At 65.1% G+C, this 14,887-nt stretch overlaps 2 protein-coding genes across 3 annotated transcripts; one reads left to right on the top strand and one right to left on the bottom strand.

Annotated features, from left to right (window-relative positions):
- On the bottom strand, nucleotides 1-7,195 carry CUNH19orf44 (chromosome unknown C19orf44 homolog). Its single transcript, XM_060184739.1, has 7 exons — nucleotides 6,972-7,195; nucleotides 4,093-4,597; nucleotides 1,985-2,135; nucleotides 869-1,267; nucleotides 565-648; nucleotides 295-461; nucleotides 1-198 (listed from the first exon to the last, which is right to left on the bottom strand). Exons 2-7 carry the CDS (start codon nucleotides 4,594-4,596, stop codon nucleotides 139-141), a joined length of 1,365 nt encoding a protein of 454 aa, XP_060040722.1. The 5' UTR covers nucleotide 4,597; nucleotides 6,972-7,195; the 3' UTR covers nucleotides 1-138.
- An 81-nt stretch (nucleotides 7,196-7,276) lies between these two features.
- Nucleotides 7,277-11,616, top strand: CALR3 (calreticulin 3). Of its 2 annotated transcripts, XM_007533249.3 has the most exons (9): nucleotides 7,277-7,517; nucleotides 7,803-7,904; nucleotides 8,633-8,836; nucleotides 9,532-9,626; nucleotides 9,834-10,019; nucleotides 10,499-10,597; nucleotides 10,851-10,979; nucleotides 11,146-11,238; nucleotides 11,383-11,616. In XM_007533249.3, the coding sequence occupies exons 1-9, from the start codon at nucleotides 7,292-7,294 to the stop codon at nucleotides 11,506-11,508; spliced, it is 1,260 nt and encodes a 419-aa protein (XP_007533311.2). In that variant the 5' UTR covers nucleotides 7,277-7,291; the 3' UTR covers nucleotides 11,509-11,616. The 2 variants fall into 2 exon arrangements, with proteins under 2 accessions (XP_007533311.2, XP_060040723.1); XM_060184740.1 differs by lacking the exon at nucleotides 8,633-8,836.
- The last annotated feature ends 3,271 nt before the right edge of the window (nucleotides 11,617-14,887 follow it).

Below are 14,887 nucleotides of genomic sequence, written 5' to 3' on the forward strand. Positions count from 1 at the left end.
GTCCCGGCACTTCTCCGCGGGGGTGGTCGATTCCCCGCCAGGAGCCCCGCTGCCGCCTCCCGCCTCTCGGCGTGTCCCGTCCGTCCCGTCAGTCCGCTCCGCTCCAATAAAGCCCTTTCTGTCCCACCCGAAGTCAGCTCAGCCGGCACCGCCTCCACGCCGCTCGCCCGGCCGTCCCGGCCGGTGCTGGCGGATGAACTGGGGGGGGAGAGGGAGCGTCACCTCTGTACCCTCGAGCCCGGGTCTGCCCGCGAGCACGCAGAGCCACGGCGCCGGGAGCCCCTCGGCCCTCACCTCCCGCGCCTCCTCCAGGCTGTGGTAGCACCAGTCCTCGGCGTCCAGGCCCCGCAGCAGGGCGGCGTGCAGCCGGCGGCTGGCGTCCACGAAGCCGCGGGTCAGGTTCAGCTGCTGCCGCAGGAGCTCGTGCAGGGCCAGCGCCGCCGGGCTGCGGGCGCTCAGGGCTGCGGGCCCCCGTCCCCCAGGTCCCCTCAGTCACCGCCGGCCCCTGGCCCCCCACTCCCCCGCCTCCCGCCCCCGCTCACCCTCCCCCGGCACCCCGCTCACCCTCCAAGGCGTCGGCGCTCAGCAGCTGTCCGGCCACAGGCACGGGGTCCACGTAGGCGGCACCCAGGGCCGGGCAGGGGGGCTCTGGGGGCAGAGGGCCCGGTGTCACCCACTAGAACGCGAGTTGCGGTGCGCGAGGACCCGGGTTCGAGTCCCGCTCTTCACCTGTGGGGGGGCTCCCCGAGTGACGGGGCGGGGCCCCCGGGGGGTCTGTCTCCTGCCTGCCCGCCACTGCCGAACTCTGGGGAGCGGGACACGCCTCCCTCAGGAAGCCCTCGGCGCTGCCCCTCCCGGATGCGCTCACCCTGCGTCCATGGGGGGGCCGGGGAGGGCCCGAGGGTCTGCACGGCCGAGTCCCTCAGGCGGACGCGGGGGGCCCGCCGCCTCCCGGACGAGGAGCTGGGGCTGGGGGGGCTCGGGCTGGAGGGCGCCCCCCAACTGGACGTGGCCTCCGAGCCCCGGGAGCTCGAGCGGGAGCCGGGTGGCGGGCTGAGGCGCTCGGACACCTCGCTGGCTGTCGGGGGGCCCTCGGGGGGCGTCTCTGCCGGGGCGCCGGCCTCCTGGGGCGCTGAGCGGGGTCGCGGAGGCCGTGGGGATGGGGCGGGGTCGCGGGGCGGGGGGCTTTCCTGCGGCCCCCAGGCCCCGGCCGGACCGGGGGACGGGGCGTCCAGATCCTCCATGGTGAGGACGCGGGGCCGGAAGTCTGCAAGCACAGCCCCCAGACCCGCGAGTGAGGCCCCGGGTCCGGGTCCGGCCCCGGCACCACACGGCAGCTGCACAGGCCGCCCAGGGAAGCTCTGGACGGAGCAGCAGGGTGTGGCGCCGAGGTTCTGCAGAGACTCCTGCCGGAAGCCCTGAGGCGGTCCCGGGTTCAAGTCCAGCACCACCATCAGCCAGAGCGCCGGGGGCTCTGTATCCTTCTCCCGTCTCGGACAGAGGCTGGGGAGACGGCACAGGGGTTCTGCGGACAGGCTCTCCCGCCTGCGGCCCCGAGGTCCCCGGTTCGGGCCCCGGCACCACCGCCGGCCAGGGCTGAGCGGGGCTCTGATGGTGAGACGAGATTTTAAGTTTCAGCCGGGGCCCAGTGTCTGAGGCGTCACGAACGTCAGAGAGGGAGACCTCCCGGGGTGGGGGCCACCTGCCTCATCTCTGAGGCTCCGGCACCACATGCGAGGCGCCGGGGCACTGGGGGAAGTGGGGCGTCTCTGGTGCTGTGTTGTCTCCCCTCCGTCTCTCCATCTCTGTCTCATTTCCTAGCAGAACATAGAAGCGGCGGCCCAGGAGAGACTGTAGCAGCCTCTGAGCTCATGGCAGGAAGGAGCCCTGGCATCTCAGGGAACCAGGGTCGCCGCCTCCATGCAGGCCCCCGGGGTTTTCTGTCACTGGAGGTGCCCCCAGCCCAAGCCGAGGCCCCACTCACCCTGGAGGCTGTCATCAGAGGCTGCGGATGGGGACCCGCCGCTCCGGGGCTCCCACACGGCGCTGCAGAAGGAGGGGGACTCCGTGCAGGGGCCCGGGGTCTGGGGGGAGCTCGGCCGGCTGGGGGGCCGGGGGGGCGGGGCGGCCCGGTCCTGCCATGAGGAGAGAGACACCGTCACCCCGGCAGCCGCCCCCCTCTGCCCCGCTCCTGCTCCGAGGGAGGGAGCGAGTCCTGGAGGCCAGCAGGAGGCGGCCCCGGGAGACAGCCGGGGTCCCGCGGGGCCGCCTGACCACAGGGTTCCCGTCAGTCCCAGCGCTGCGCCAGGTGCTGGTGCAGGCCGGGCCCTGGGTTCGGATCCAGCCGCAGGCCCCGCGCACGCTCTCAAGAAAATGACAGGAGAGCCACCGGGTCGGGGGCCGGCAGCTCAGACTCTGGGGGAGAGGCCCCGGGTTCCACCCGGCATCGTGGGCTCCAGACAGGCTCTGTGCGCACACGCTCGCTCCCTCTCTCCCCTTCGCACAACTCAGTAACCCGGAGAAGCACACGCTGCAGTGTGAGGACCCGGGTTCGAGCCTCTGGTCCCACCAGCAGGGGGAAGCTTCACTGGTGGAGCTGGGCTGCAGGTGTCTCCCGCCCCCCTTCTTTTCTCTCAAATTCTGTCTCTGTCCTAATGAGAGCAAAAGGCTCTGGGCCACCCATGCGGGCTGCTCAGTGAGGTGGAGCTGGAGCCCTGGGTGTGAGCCCTGCAGCACCCAGGGAGCCCATGGAGGGTGGGCAGGGCTGTGGAGTGTCTCCTCTCTCAGCACCCTGCACAGCACCCAGGGAGCCCATGGAGGGTGGGCAGGGCTGTGGGGTCTCTCCTCTCTCAGCACCAGGCACAGCACCCAGGGAGCCCATGGAGGGTGGGCAGGCTGTGGGGTCTCTCCTCTCTCAGCACCCTACACAGCACCCAGGGAGCCCATGGAGGGTGGGCAGGGCTGTGGGGTCTCTCCTCTCTCAGCACCCTGCACAGCACCCAGGGAGCCCATGGAGGGTGGGCAGGGCTGTGGGGTCTCTCCTCTCTCAGCACCAGGCACAGCACCCAGGGAGCCCATGGAGGGTGGGCAGGCTGTGGGGTCTCTCCTCTCTCAGCACCCTGCACAGCACCCAGGGAGCCCATGGAGGGTGGGCAGGGCTGTGGGGTCTCTCCTCTCTCAGCACCATGGACAGCACCCAGGGAGCCCATGGAGGGTGGGCAGGGCTGTGGGGTGTCTCTCAGCACCAGGCACAGCACCCAGGGAGCCCATGGAGGGTAGGCAGGGCTGTGGGGTCTCTCCTCTCTCAGCACCCTGCACAGCACCCAGGGAGCCCCATGGAGGGTGGGCAGGGCTGTGTGGTGTGTCCTCTCTCAGCACCAGGCACAGCACCCAGGGAGCCCATGGAGGGTGGGCAGGGCTGTGGGGTCTCTCCTCTCTCAGCACCCTGCACAGCACCCAGGGAGCCCATGGAGGGTGGGCAGGGCTGTGGGGTGTCTCCTCTCTCAGCACCAGGCACAGCACCCAGGGAGCCCATGGAGGGTGGGCAGGGCTGTGGGGTCTCTCCTCTCTCAGCACCATGGACAGCACCCAGGGAGCCCATGGAGGGTGGGCAGGGCTGTGGGGTCTCTCCTCTCTCAGCACCATGCACAGCACCCAGGGAGCCCCATGGAGGGAGGGCAGGGCTGTGGGGTCTCTCCTCTCTCAGCACCATGGACAGCACCCAGGGAGCCCATGGAGGGTGGGGCAGGGCTGTGGGGTCTCTCCTCTCTCAGCACCAGGCACAGCACCCAGGGAGCCCATGGAGGGTGGGCAGGGCTGTGGGGTCTCTCCTCTCTCAGCACCAGGCACAGCTGTGAGTCCCGGGTACTATGTCAACAATTAACAATAGCAGTAATAGTAGGAAATACAATAATGGCTAGGGAAGCAGCTCCAGGCCCATGTGTTCTGCTGTGGGTCCATGAGCCCCGCCTGGGTTCGAGCCTGGCCCTCACTGCACTGGGGGAAGGTTTCTCTGTGCGTCTCTCCATGGGAAAGGTGGCGACTGTGCTGCCTCGAATCCTGGACTCGGGGTAGAGACCCCTTCCCGCTGACCTGGTGGCCGGGGCTGGCCTGGGGCCCGGGGGTCTCACTGCTTCCAGAAGGTTCTGCCGGGCTCCCCGGCATCCCCCTCGCGTCCTCCTCGTCGCTGTCGGGGGGCCCCGTCAGTCCCAGCTGTGCCGCTGGTGGGCCGTCCTGCTCGGCCGGGGGACGCCGCTTCAGGAACCTCCTGCTGTCGCCGGCGGCTGCCGGGCTCCCGGGGGGGCTCTGGGGGTCCGGGGCGGAGTCCGGGGTCCCTCCGTGCGCCCCCCGGCGGCTCAGGATCCGGCTCTGAATCCGGGCCAGGCGGGAGAGGGCGGCGTCGGTCCGGAGCCTGGAGGCCGTGGCCCCCGGCCCTTCCGCGGGCGCCCGCCTCGCACCCGGGGCCAGGCTGCGGGTCAGAAAGCGGCTGGGGCTCAGACTCCGGTCAGTTCTCAGGCGTCTGGCGTTCAAGGCGCCGGCCGGGGGCTCGGCCCAGACACGGGGCCCTGGACGCCGGGTGGTCCTCAGGGAAGACATCCTGGGGGGACAGGAGGAGGGGGCTGTGCCCAGGACCCGGGGGCCGGCGGGCTCTCAGGCTCGAGGTCCTGGGTCGATCCCCAGCACCAGCCAGAGCTCAGCAAGACTCTGGGAAAATAGTGATAGTAGTAATAATAATAACGGGCCAGGTGTTGGTGCACCTGGTTGAGCGCACGTTACAGTGTGCAAGGAGCCAGGTTCGAGCCCCCGGCCCCCACCTGCAGGGGGAAAGCTTCACAAGTGTTGAAGCAGGGCTGCAGGTGTCTCTCTATCACCCCTTCCCTCTCACATTCTGACTGTCTCTATCCAGCAAATAAACAAAGACTAAAAGTAATAATAATTCTGCAAAGAGATGCTCCTGCCTGAGGCTCTGAGGTCCCAGGTTTGATCCCCAGCACCAGCATCAGCCAGAGCTCAGCAGGACTCCGGGCTCTCCTCTCTGATCATCTCTCGTTAAACTAAAATCAAGATTTTTAAAGTAGTAAAAGTTGGCAGTCGGGCGGTGGCGCAGCGGGTTAAGCGCAGGTGGCGCAAAGCTCAAGGACCAGCGTAAGGATCCCGGTTCGAGCCCCCAGCTCCCCACCTGCAGGGGAGTCGCTTCCCAGGCGGTGAAGCAGGTCTGCAGGTGTCTGTCTGTCTCTCCCCCTCTCTGTCTTCCCCTCCTCTCTCCATTTCTCTCTGTCCTAGCCAACAACAATGACAATAACAACAATAATAATAACTACAGCAACAATAAAAAAATGTCAACAAAAGGGAAAATAAATTTTTTTAAAACTAAAAAAAAACCCAAAAAGTAGTCAAAGTTAACCAAGGACACTAAGCCCAGGCCCAGCAAGCCCCTGCGCCCCCTCCCCACAAAATGTCCCCCAACTGAACCCCCATCCTCAGCACAGAGAACACCCTGGTCCCTGGAGCTGAGCCATCACCCCAGAGGGGGCAGATCTGGTCGCAGAGGCCACCCGGGGGGAGAGACGATCTGGCGCGGTTCCCCCCCCAAGGTCAGCGGGGACCCCCCACCCCAACACCCCAGGGTCACACCTCCCCGCCTGAGGTCAGGGTGAACCCCACTCCGGTGACCATGTTCAGTTGGGACCCTCTCTGACCCCAAGGATCAGGGGAACCCCTCACGCCCACCGTCACAGGTCAGGGGGACCCCATAACAACACCCCAACCTAATTTTGGAGCCTCCAACATGACGCACAGGATCATGGGGGACCCCCACCCAACACCCAGGATCATGGGGACCCCCACCCGACACCCAGGATCATGGGGACCCCCACCCGACACCCAGATCATGGGGACCCCCACCCGACACCCAGGATCATGGGGACCCCCACCCGACACCCAGGATCATGGGGACCCCCACCCCAACGCACAGGATCATGGGGACCCCCACCCCGACACCCAGATCATGGGGACCGCAGCCCGACACACAGATCATGGGGACCCCCACCCCGACGCACAGGTTCATGGGGACCCCACCCCGACGCACAGGATCATGGGGACCCCCACCCCGACGCACAGGATCATGGGGACCCCACCCCGACGCACAGGATCATGGGGACCCCCACCCCGACACCCAGGATCATGGGGACCCATCAACGTGACGCACAGGATCATGGGGACCCCCACCCCGACGCACAGGATCATGGGGACCCTACCCGACACCCAGGATCATGGGGACCCCACTCAGACACCCAGATCATGGGGACCCCCACCCGACACCCAGGATCATGGGGACCCCCACCCGACACCCAGGATCATGGGGACCCCCACCCGACACCCAGGATCATGGGGACCCCACCCCGACACCCAGATCATGGGGACCCCAGCCCGACACCCAGATCATGGGGACCCCCACCCAGACACCCAGATCATGGGGACCCCACCCCGACACCCAGATCATGGGGACCCCAGCCCGACACACAGATCATGGGGACCCCCACCCCGACGCACAGGTTCATGGGGACCCCCACCCCAACGCACAGGATCATGGGGACCCCCACCCCGACGCACAGGATCATGGGGACCCCCACCCCGACGCACAGGATCATGGGGACCCCCACCCGACACCCAGGATCATGGGGACCCCACCCCGACACCCAGATCATGGGGACCCCACTCAGACACCCAGATCATGGGGACCCCCACCCGACACCCAGGATCATGGGGACCCCCACCCGACACCCAGGATCATGGGGACCCCCACCCGACACCCAGGATCATGGGGACCCATCAGCGTGACGCACAGGATCATGGGGACCCCCACCCCGACGCACAGGATCATGGGGACCCCACCCGACACCCAGGATCATGGGGACCCCCACCCCGACGCCCAGGGTCTGGGACCCCCACCCGCCCCCGGTGACACTGACCTGGACCCTGGAGAACCTGCCCCACCTGCTGGCTCCGCTGCCAGTCGGGGTCCCCCACTTTCTTCCTGGGGGGACAACCTGCGGGCGGCTCGGAGCCCGACCCCTGTCGCCTCCTCAAGCCCCGCTCCCCGACAGCGAGTCGCGAGCGGGAAAGCGAGGCCCGGAAGCACCCCCGGCCCCTCTCGGGGTCCCCACCCCCCACTTCCTCCCTCGCCGGCCGCTCGGCCCCCCACCCCGGGCACCGTTGCCCCGGCAACCGCGCCCAGGCGGCGGGAACGACTACATCTCCCGGCGGGCCCTGCGGCGCGCGCGGCGGGCCAATGGCGGCGCGGGTCACAATCGCGGGCGGGACTTCCGGGCGGCGCGGCTCACAATCGCAGGGCGTGCCGGGAGTTGTAGTTCGGGGCGCGGGCGGCGGCGCGGGGCTGGTTCCGCTCGTTCTCGCGATGGCCGCGCCTCGGCTCGCGCTCGTCGCCGCGTGCGTGCTGTGCGTGCTGCGCGTGGCGCCCGCCACCGTCTACTTCCAGGAGCAGTTTCTCGACGGAGGTGACGGCCGCCTCCTCCAGCCGCCGCCGGGGGGCGACCCGGCTCTCCAGGCCCCCGCGTCCCCGCGCCCCCGCGCCCCCTGCCCTGTAGCCCCCGCCCGAGGCCCCGTGCCCTTTCACCTATGGCCCCCGTACCACTTCGCCCGTGGCCCCCGTGGCCCTTGACCCGGGACCCCGTGGCCCTTGACCCGGGACCGCCATGCCACCTCCCCCGTGGCCCTCTGTGTCGCCTCCCCCGCGGCCCCGTGTCCCGCGCCCTGCCCTCACCCGGGGTCCCGGCCCGCAGAGCACTGGCGCAACCGCTGGGTGCAGTCGGCCAACGACTCCCGCTTCGGCCACTTCCGCCTGTCGTCCGGCACCTTCTACGGCCACAAGGAGAAGGACAAAGGTGGGCGCGCGGGCGCGGGCGCGGGCGCGGTGCGGTGTCTGTGCGGTGTCGGTGCCGGTGCGGGTGCCGTGTCGGTGCTGGTGTCAGTTCCGGTGCTGCTGTCCGTGCCGGTGCCGGTTCTGGTGTCGCTGCCGGTGTCCCCGCGCCGGTGTCGGTGCTGGTGCCGGTGTCGGTTCCGGTGCCGGTGCTGCTTCTGGTGTCGGTGCCGGTTCCGGTGCCGGTTGGTGTCGGTGCCGGTGTCCCCGCGCCGGTGTCGGTGTCGGTTCCGGTGCTGCTGTCGGTGCTGGTTCTGGTGCCGATGCTGGTTCTGGTGTCGGTTCCGGTGTCGGTGTCGGTGCTGGTTGGTGCCGGTGTCCCCGCGCCGGTGTCGGTGCTGGTACCGGTGTCGGTTCCGGTGCTGGTGTCGGTGCCGGTGTCAGTGCCAGTGTCAGTTCCGGTGCCGGTTCTGGTGGCGGTGCCGGTGTCCCCGCACCTGTGTCGGTTCCGGTGTCGGTGTCGGTTCCGGTGCTGGTGTTGGTGCCGGTGGCGGTGGCGGTGTCCGTCTGTGCGGCGCCGGCGCTCTCTCTCTCTCTAGGACGGAAACCGGGTTCAAGCCCCCGCAGGGCAGGGCAGGGCAGGGCAGGGCAGGGCAGGCGGCGGGTGTGGTCGATGGATCGTCAGGGAGGGAGGGAGAGGGAGAGGGGGAGAGCCGGCCGGCCGCATGAGGGCTCGAACCCGGGTCCCCCCAGGGCTGCAGACGTCGCAGGACGGTCGTCGCTACGCGCTGTCCGCGCGCTTCCCGGCCTTCAGCTCCCGCGGGCGCGCGCTCGTGCTGCAGTTCTCGGTGAAGCACGGCCAGCGGCTCGACTGCGGCGGCGGCTACGTGAAGCTCCTGCCCGCAGACGTGGACCAGACGCGGCTCAGCGCGCGCTCGCCCTACTACGTCATGTTCGGTCAGTACCCGGCACTCAGCACCCAGCGCTCAGCACCCAGCGCTCAGCGCGCGCTCGCCCTACTACGTCATGTTCGGTCAGCGCCCACCAGCGCCTGCACCACCCGCACCCGCCACCAGCACCAACCACCCGCCACCAGCACCCGGCACCCGCCACGAGCACCCAGCACCAGCACCCACCACCAGCACCCAGCACCTGCCACCAGCACCCGCCACCAGCACCCACCACCCAGCCACCAGCACCCACCACCAGCACCCAGCACCTGCCACCAGCACCCGCCACCAGCACCCACCACCCAGCCACCAGCACCCACCACCAGCACCCAGCACCTGCCACCAGCACCCGCCACCCGGCCACCAGCACCCGCCACCAGCACCCGGCCACCAGCACCCGGCACCCAGCCACCAGCACCCACCACCAGCACCCAGCACCTGCCACCAGCACCCAGCCACCAGCACCCGCCACCAGCACCCAGCACCCGGCCACCAGCACCCGGCACCCAGCCACCAGCACCCGGCAGCACACCCTGGGGCTCAGCTGCAGGACCAGCCCTCGTTCCTTTGCTTTTAGTGACAGAGAGACAGAGCTAGCTGACGGGTAAAAGGAGAGACAGACAGACAGGCAGACAGGCAGGGTGCCGGGGAGGGACCCCGCAGCCCGTCAGTGGGTGGGCGCCGCAACCCTGTCCCCCCCAGGCCCCGACATCTGCGGCTTCGACCTGAAGAAAGTGCACGTCATCCTGCACTTCCAGAACCAGTACCACCACAACAAGAAGCCCATCCGCTGCAAGGTCCGGCCGCCCTGTCTGTCTGCCCTTCCGGTGCCTGGTCGTCTAATGGTTGTGCTCATTACTGTTATCGTTGTCGTTGGCTAGGACAGAGAGCCATGGAGAGAGGAGGGGAAGGCAGAGGGGGCGAGAAAGACAGACCCCTGCTGCCCTGCTCCCCTGCGGGTGGGGACGGGCTGGGGCCGAGTCTCCGCACGATGGCGCCCGCAGGTGGACGCCTTCACGCACCTGTACACGCTGGTGCTGCGGCCCGACCTCACCTACGCCGTGAAGATCGACGGGCAGGTGGTGGAGGCGGGCAGCGTGGAGTACGACTGGCAGCTCACCTCGCTCAGGAGCGCCCGCAGGGCCGCCGCCCGGGCCCGGGAGCAGGCGGGGGCCGGACACCAGGCCCAGGTGCGGGGACCCTCCCGGCGGGGCTTCTACATCTGGGGGAGGGGCGGACCGCGGGTGGGCGTGGTCGGAGGGGCGGGGCCGGGGAAGGGGCGGGGTTGCAGGTGGGCGTGGTCGGGGCGGGGCCGCGGGTGGGCGTGGTCGGGGCGGGGCCGCGGGTGGGCGTGGTCGGAGGGCGGACCGCGGGTGGTCGGGCGGGGCCGCGGGTGGGCGTGGTCTGAGGGGCGGGGCCGCGGGTGGGCGTGGTCGGAGGGCGGACCGCGGGTGGTCGGGGGCGGGGCCGAGGGTGGGTGTGGTCGGAGGGGGCGGGCCGCGGGTGGGCCTGGTCGGAAAGGCGGGGACCTGGCCGGGAGGGTGGGGCGTGTCCGGTGTGGGGCCGCAGCGGGGAGGATGGGGCGGGGCCGGGCCCGGCCGGGGCGGATGAGCGAGGCCGGGAGGGTGGAGCGTGCCCGCGGCCGGTGCCCACACCGAGCGCCCCCCAGGACTGGGAGAAGCAGTTTCTGGACACGAGCACCAGCACGGCCGGCGAGTGGAGCCCCGGGCTGGACGGGGCGGCCCTGCTGCAGAAGCCGCCGTACCAGGTAGCCTCCAGCCCTACCCCCGGGACCCTCGGACCCCATCCTCCTGGAATCCCCAGACACCGGCCCGGGACCCCGGACCCCACTCCGGGGAACCCTCCACAGGACCCCGGACCCCATCCTTTCGGAACCCCCAGACCCCAACCTCGGGACCCCAGGCCCTGGGATCATCCTCCTGGGACCCAGACGCCGGTCCCGGGACCACCTCGCCCTCCCCTGGAACCACCGCCCACCCAGCACCCCCCCCCCCCCCCAGGACGGCCTGCGGCCCGAGGGCATCTCCGGGGACGTGTGGCTGCAGGAGGAGCGGCCGCCCAGCTCCTGGGCCGAGTTCGACCTCACCGAGTTCGAGGACATCGGCGCCATCGGGCTGGACCTGTGGCAGGTGGGGTCCTCGGGGTCCGGTGCGGCCGGACCTGTGGCAGGTGGGGGTCCTCGGGGGCCCGGTCCACAGAGCGCCGGTGCGGCGGCTCCCTCCGGGGACCCCGAGGGGCGGCCCTGCTGCTTCTGGGTGGCGGGTCCCCACCCGGCTGCCCCCCACCCCCTTGCAGGTGAGGTCAGGGACCATCTTTGACAACTTCTTGATCACGGACGACGAGGACTACGCCGAGCGCTTCGGCCGGGCCACCTGGGGGGAGACCAAGGTGCGGTGGCAGCCGCGGGCGTGGCGGCGGGGCGCTCTCGGTGGGCGGGGCTGCAAGGGGACGGGGCAGGGCGACCTCGGTGGGCGGGGCGGGGCTCCTTCACCCTCCCCTCCCCCTCCCCTCCCTCTCCCCCCCTGCCCGCAGGGCCCCGAGCGCGAGATGGACGAGGTGCTGACCCGGGAGGAGCTGCGGCGCGCGCAGGAGGAGGAGGAGGAGGAGCTGCGGGCGGGCCGCTGGGGGGGCCGGGGCTCCCGGCGGGACGGGCTCTAGACCCCGCCCGTGTCCCCCGCGGGGGGCTGGCCTTCCCCACGCTCCCCCCCACCACGCTGTGACCCCCAGACGCTCTAGAAATAAAGTCGGTCACAAGTGTCCCGGGGGGGCAGAGGCCGGTGTGCATGTCCGCTTTAGTCTAGGCAGGGGCAGGGGCAGAGACAGGGGCAGAGACAGACAGACAGGGGTATAGAGAGGGGCAGGGGCAGAGAGATGGGCAGGGGCAGAGACAGGGGCAGAGACAGGGGCAGAGACGGGGGCAGGGCAGAGACGGGGGCAGAGACAGACAGACAGGGGTATAGAGAGGGGCAGGGGCAGAGAGATGGGCAGGGGCAGAGAGACAGGGGCAGGGGCAGAGACAGGGGCAGAGATAAAGAGACGGGCAGAGACAGAGACGGGGCAGAGGCAGGGACAGACGGGTAGAGACGGGCAGGGGTAGGGGCAGAGGTAGAGAGACGGGCAGAGACAGAGACGGGGCAGAGAGAGACGGGGCAGGGGCAGGGTAGAGACAGGCAGGGGCAGAGACAAAGCCTCGGGAGCCTGGCAGAGCAGAGCACTGTCTGAGGGAGGTGTTGAGATGTCACCGTGTCGATTCGACTACCGGAGGCGGAGCTACAAGCAGCAGATCGCTTTCTCTCCTCTCCCCTCCTCTCCCGGATCAACTAGGAAGACCAACGGAGACCACCCGGACCGAAACAAGACAGGACTAGAATGACCACAGGAACCCAGTAAATCACCCGTGAGTACAAACACGCGTGGCTGGTGACAGAGAGGAGAGAGGGGCCTAAGGAGAGATTAAGCGACTGCTAACAGTTCAGCAGTTTATCAGTGGAGACACCACCTCCAGTCTGCTCCACCAACAAGGGGACAGCTGAAGGGAGGAGAGGACTCCCCAGAGACTCACCAAGTGCAACTCTGAGTCTCCATTGCTACTACCCTCAGAATCTGGAGCAGCAACAGGGAGGGACACCAGGGGACAGAGATCTAACCGGGAAACTCAGGAGAAGACCTATACCTCGGTGGCATAGCTGAGGGGCTGTGAAAGTCTCTTTGCATAACCACTGGATTATCTCTGCCACACCCTGCTTTATCTCTTGGTCAGGAGTCAGTGATTAAGCCAAGAAGCCTATTGATAGTTGACAAGCCCTCAGGCTCCCATAGCCTACAGGGGGGAAAAAAAGGCTTTTACATCACTGAACTCCAACTCAGGGATTGAAAAAACTGTTAACTTATATAAAATGGTTAAAACAACAAGAAAAAATATTGGAGACTCGAACCAGGACAAGAGTCCAGCTAAAAGTCCTCCAGAGGGTGAAGCACAAAATGAGTTCAACATCCAAACATTAGCTAAGGAAATAATAACAGGAGTGAGTAAAGAATTTGAAAAAATTGTAATCAGAAATGCAGGAACAACAAATGAGAATATGGAAGAAAATTCTAATTATCTCATGGTTATTAGAGAGCTGAAAGCTGAAATCGCTGAGCTAAGAAGGCAACTAGCTGAACAAGCTAAAACAGTATCAGAGCAGGGCAACAAAATAGATGAACTCCAGAAAACAGCAGAGGGCAGAGAGAATAGAATAGATGAGGCTGAAGACAGAATTAGCAAGATTGAGGATGAATTAGAGACAACTAAAAAAGAAGTAAGAGATCTCAAAAAGAGATTAAGAGATGCTGAAAACAACAACAGAGTCCTATGGGATGACTTCAAAAGAAACAATATACGCATTATTGGCTTACCAGAGGAAGAAAGAGAAGGGGAGGAAGAAAGCGTTCTCCAGGCCATAATAGCTGAAAATTTCTCTAGTCTAGACAACACCAAAGACATAAAGATTCAAGAAGCCCAGAGGGTCCCAAACAGAATTAACCCAGACCTAAAGACACCAAGACATGTCATACTTAGATTGGAAAGGAATAAGGATAAAGAAAGGATCCTCAAGGCTGCAAGAGAAAAACAAAGAGTCACCTACAAAGGAAAACCCATAAGATTAGCAGCAGACTTCTCCATACAAACACTACAGGCCAGAAGAGAATGGCAAGATATCTATCGAGTGCTCAATGAGAAAGGCTTTCAGCCAAGAATACTATATCCTGCTAGATTGTCATTCAGACTAGATGGAAGCATCAAAACCTTCTCAGACAAGCAACAGTTGAAGGAAGCAACCATCACCAAGCCTGCCCTGAAAGAAGTTCTGAAAGGTCTCCTATAAAAAACCAGACCACCACAAATAGGACATATCTCAAAACACTCTAAAACTCTACAAGAATGGCGTTAAAATATCTTCAGTCTTTGATATCAATAAATGTCAATGGCCTGAATTCACCTATTAAAAGACACAGAGTAGGAAGATGGATCAGAAAACACAACCCAACAATATGTTGTCTACAGGAAACCCACCTAACTCAACAAGACAAACACAGACTTAAAGTGAAAGGATGGAAAACTATCATTCAAGCCAATGGCCCACAAAAAAGGGCAGGAACAGCTATTCTCATATCTGACATGATAGACTTTAAAATAGTTAAGATTAAAAAAGATAGGAATGGAGATGTCACCGTGTGCAAGGACCTGGGATCGACCCCCTGGTCCCCACCCACAGGGGGAAGCTTCCCGGGCGGTGGAGCAGGGCTGCAGGTGTCTCTCTGTCTCTGTCTGTCTCCCTCATCAATACCGCTGCTGTTTATATAAATGCAAAACACACGTCACACATTTATAATCCGAATAAATTACGATTCATTCACTGGTCTGAATGAAAAATTGGTCTGAATCACAGTGATCTAAAGTATAATTCGATGAATAAGAATGTTCTAAAGCGGAATCAACTGAAGGGTAGAAATTCCTTTTTTTTTTTTTTAAATAAAACTTATCTGTCTCCTTTTGTTGCCCTTGTTTTATTGTTGTCACTGTTGTTGGCTAGGACAGAGACATGGAGAGACGAGGGGAAGACAGAGAGGGGGAGAGAAAGACAGACACCTGCAGACCTGCTTCACCGCCTGGGAAGCGACTCCCCTGCAGGTGGGGATCCCGAGGGCTCGAACCAGGATCCTTAAGCTGGTCCTTGCGCTTCACCGCCAAGTACGCTTAATCTGCTGCACCACGGCCCAGACCCCCAAAGAAAAAAATCTGTTATAACATATCACGGGGCTGGGTGGTAAAAAAATCTGTAATAACATATCACTGGCTGTAATAACATATCACGGGGCTGGTTGAGCGCATGTATTACAGCGCACAAGGACCAGGTTCGAGCCCCGGTCCCCATCTGCAGAGGGAAAGCTTTACGAGTGGTGAAGCAGGGCTGCAGGTGTCTCTCTGTCTCTATATCACACCCTCCCTCTTGATTTCTGGGTGTCTCTATCCAATAAATAAAGATAATAAATA

The sequence above is a fragment of the Erinaceus europaeus genome, unplaced genomic scaffold (assembly GCF_950295315.1).
Source record: "Erinaceus europaeus unplaced genomic scaffold, mEriEur2.1 scaffold_649, whole genome shotgun sequence".
NCBI lineage: Eukaryota > Metazoa > Chordata > Mammalia > Eulipotyphla > Erinaceidae > Erinaceus > Erinaceus europaeus.

Coding starts and splice junctions, on each gene's coding strand:
- CUNH19orf44 (XM_060184739.1), bottom strand. CDS start 4,596: ATGTCTTCCCTGAGGACCACCCGGCGTCCAGGGCCCCGTGTCTGGGCC. Junction 649..868: donor GGCCCCCCCATGGACGCAGG/GTGAGCGCATCC, acceptor CTCTGCCCCCAG/AGCCCCCCTGCCCGGCCCTG. Junction 199..294: donor GCCTGGAGGAGGCGCGGGAG/GTGAGGGCCGAG, acceptor CTCCCCCCCCAG/TTCATCCGCCAGCACCGGCC.
- CALR3 (XM_007533249.3), top strand. CDS start 7,292: ATGGCGGCGCGGGTCACAATCGCGGGCGGGACTTCCGGGCGGCGCGGC. Junction 7,905..8,632: donor CCACAAGGAGAAGGACAAAG/GTGGGCGCGCGG, acceptor GGGTCCCCCCAG/GGCTGCAGACGTCGCAGGAC. Junction 10,598..10,850: donor TGCAGAAGCCGCCGTACCAG/GTAGCCTCCAGC, acceptor CCCCCCCCCCAG/GACGGCCTGCGGCCCGAGGG.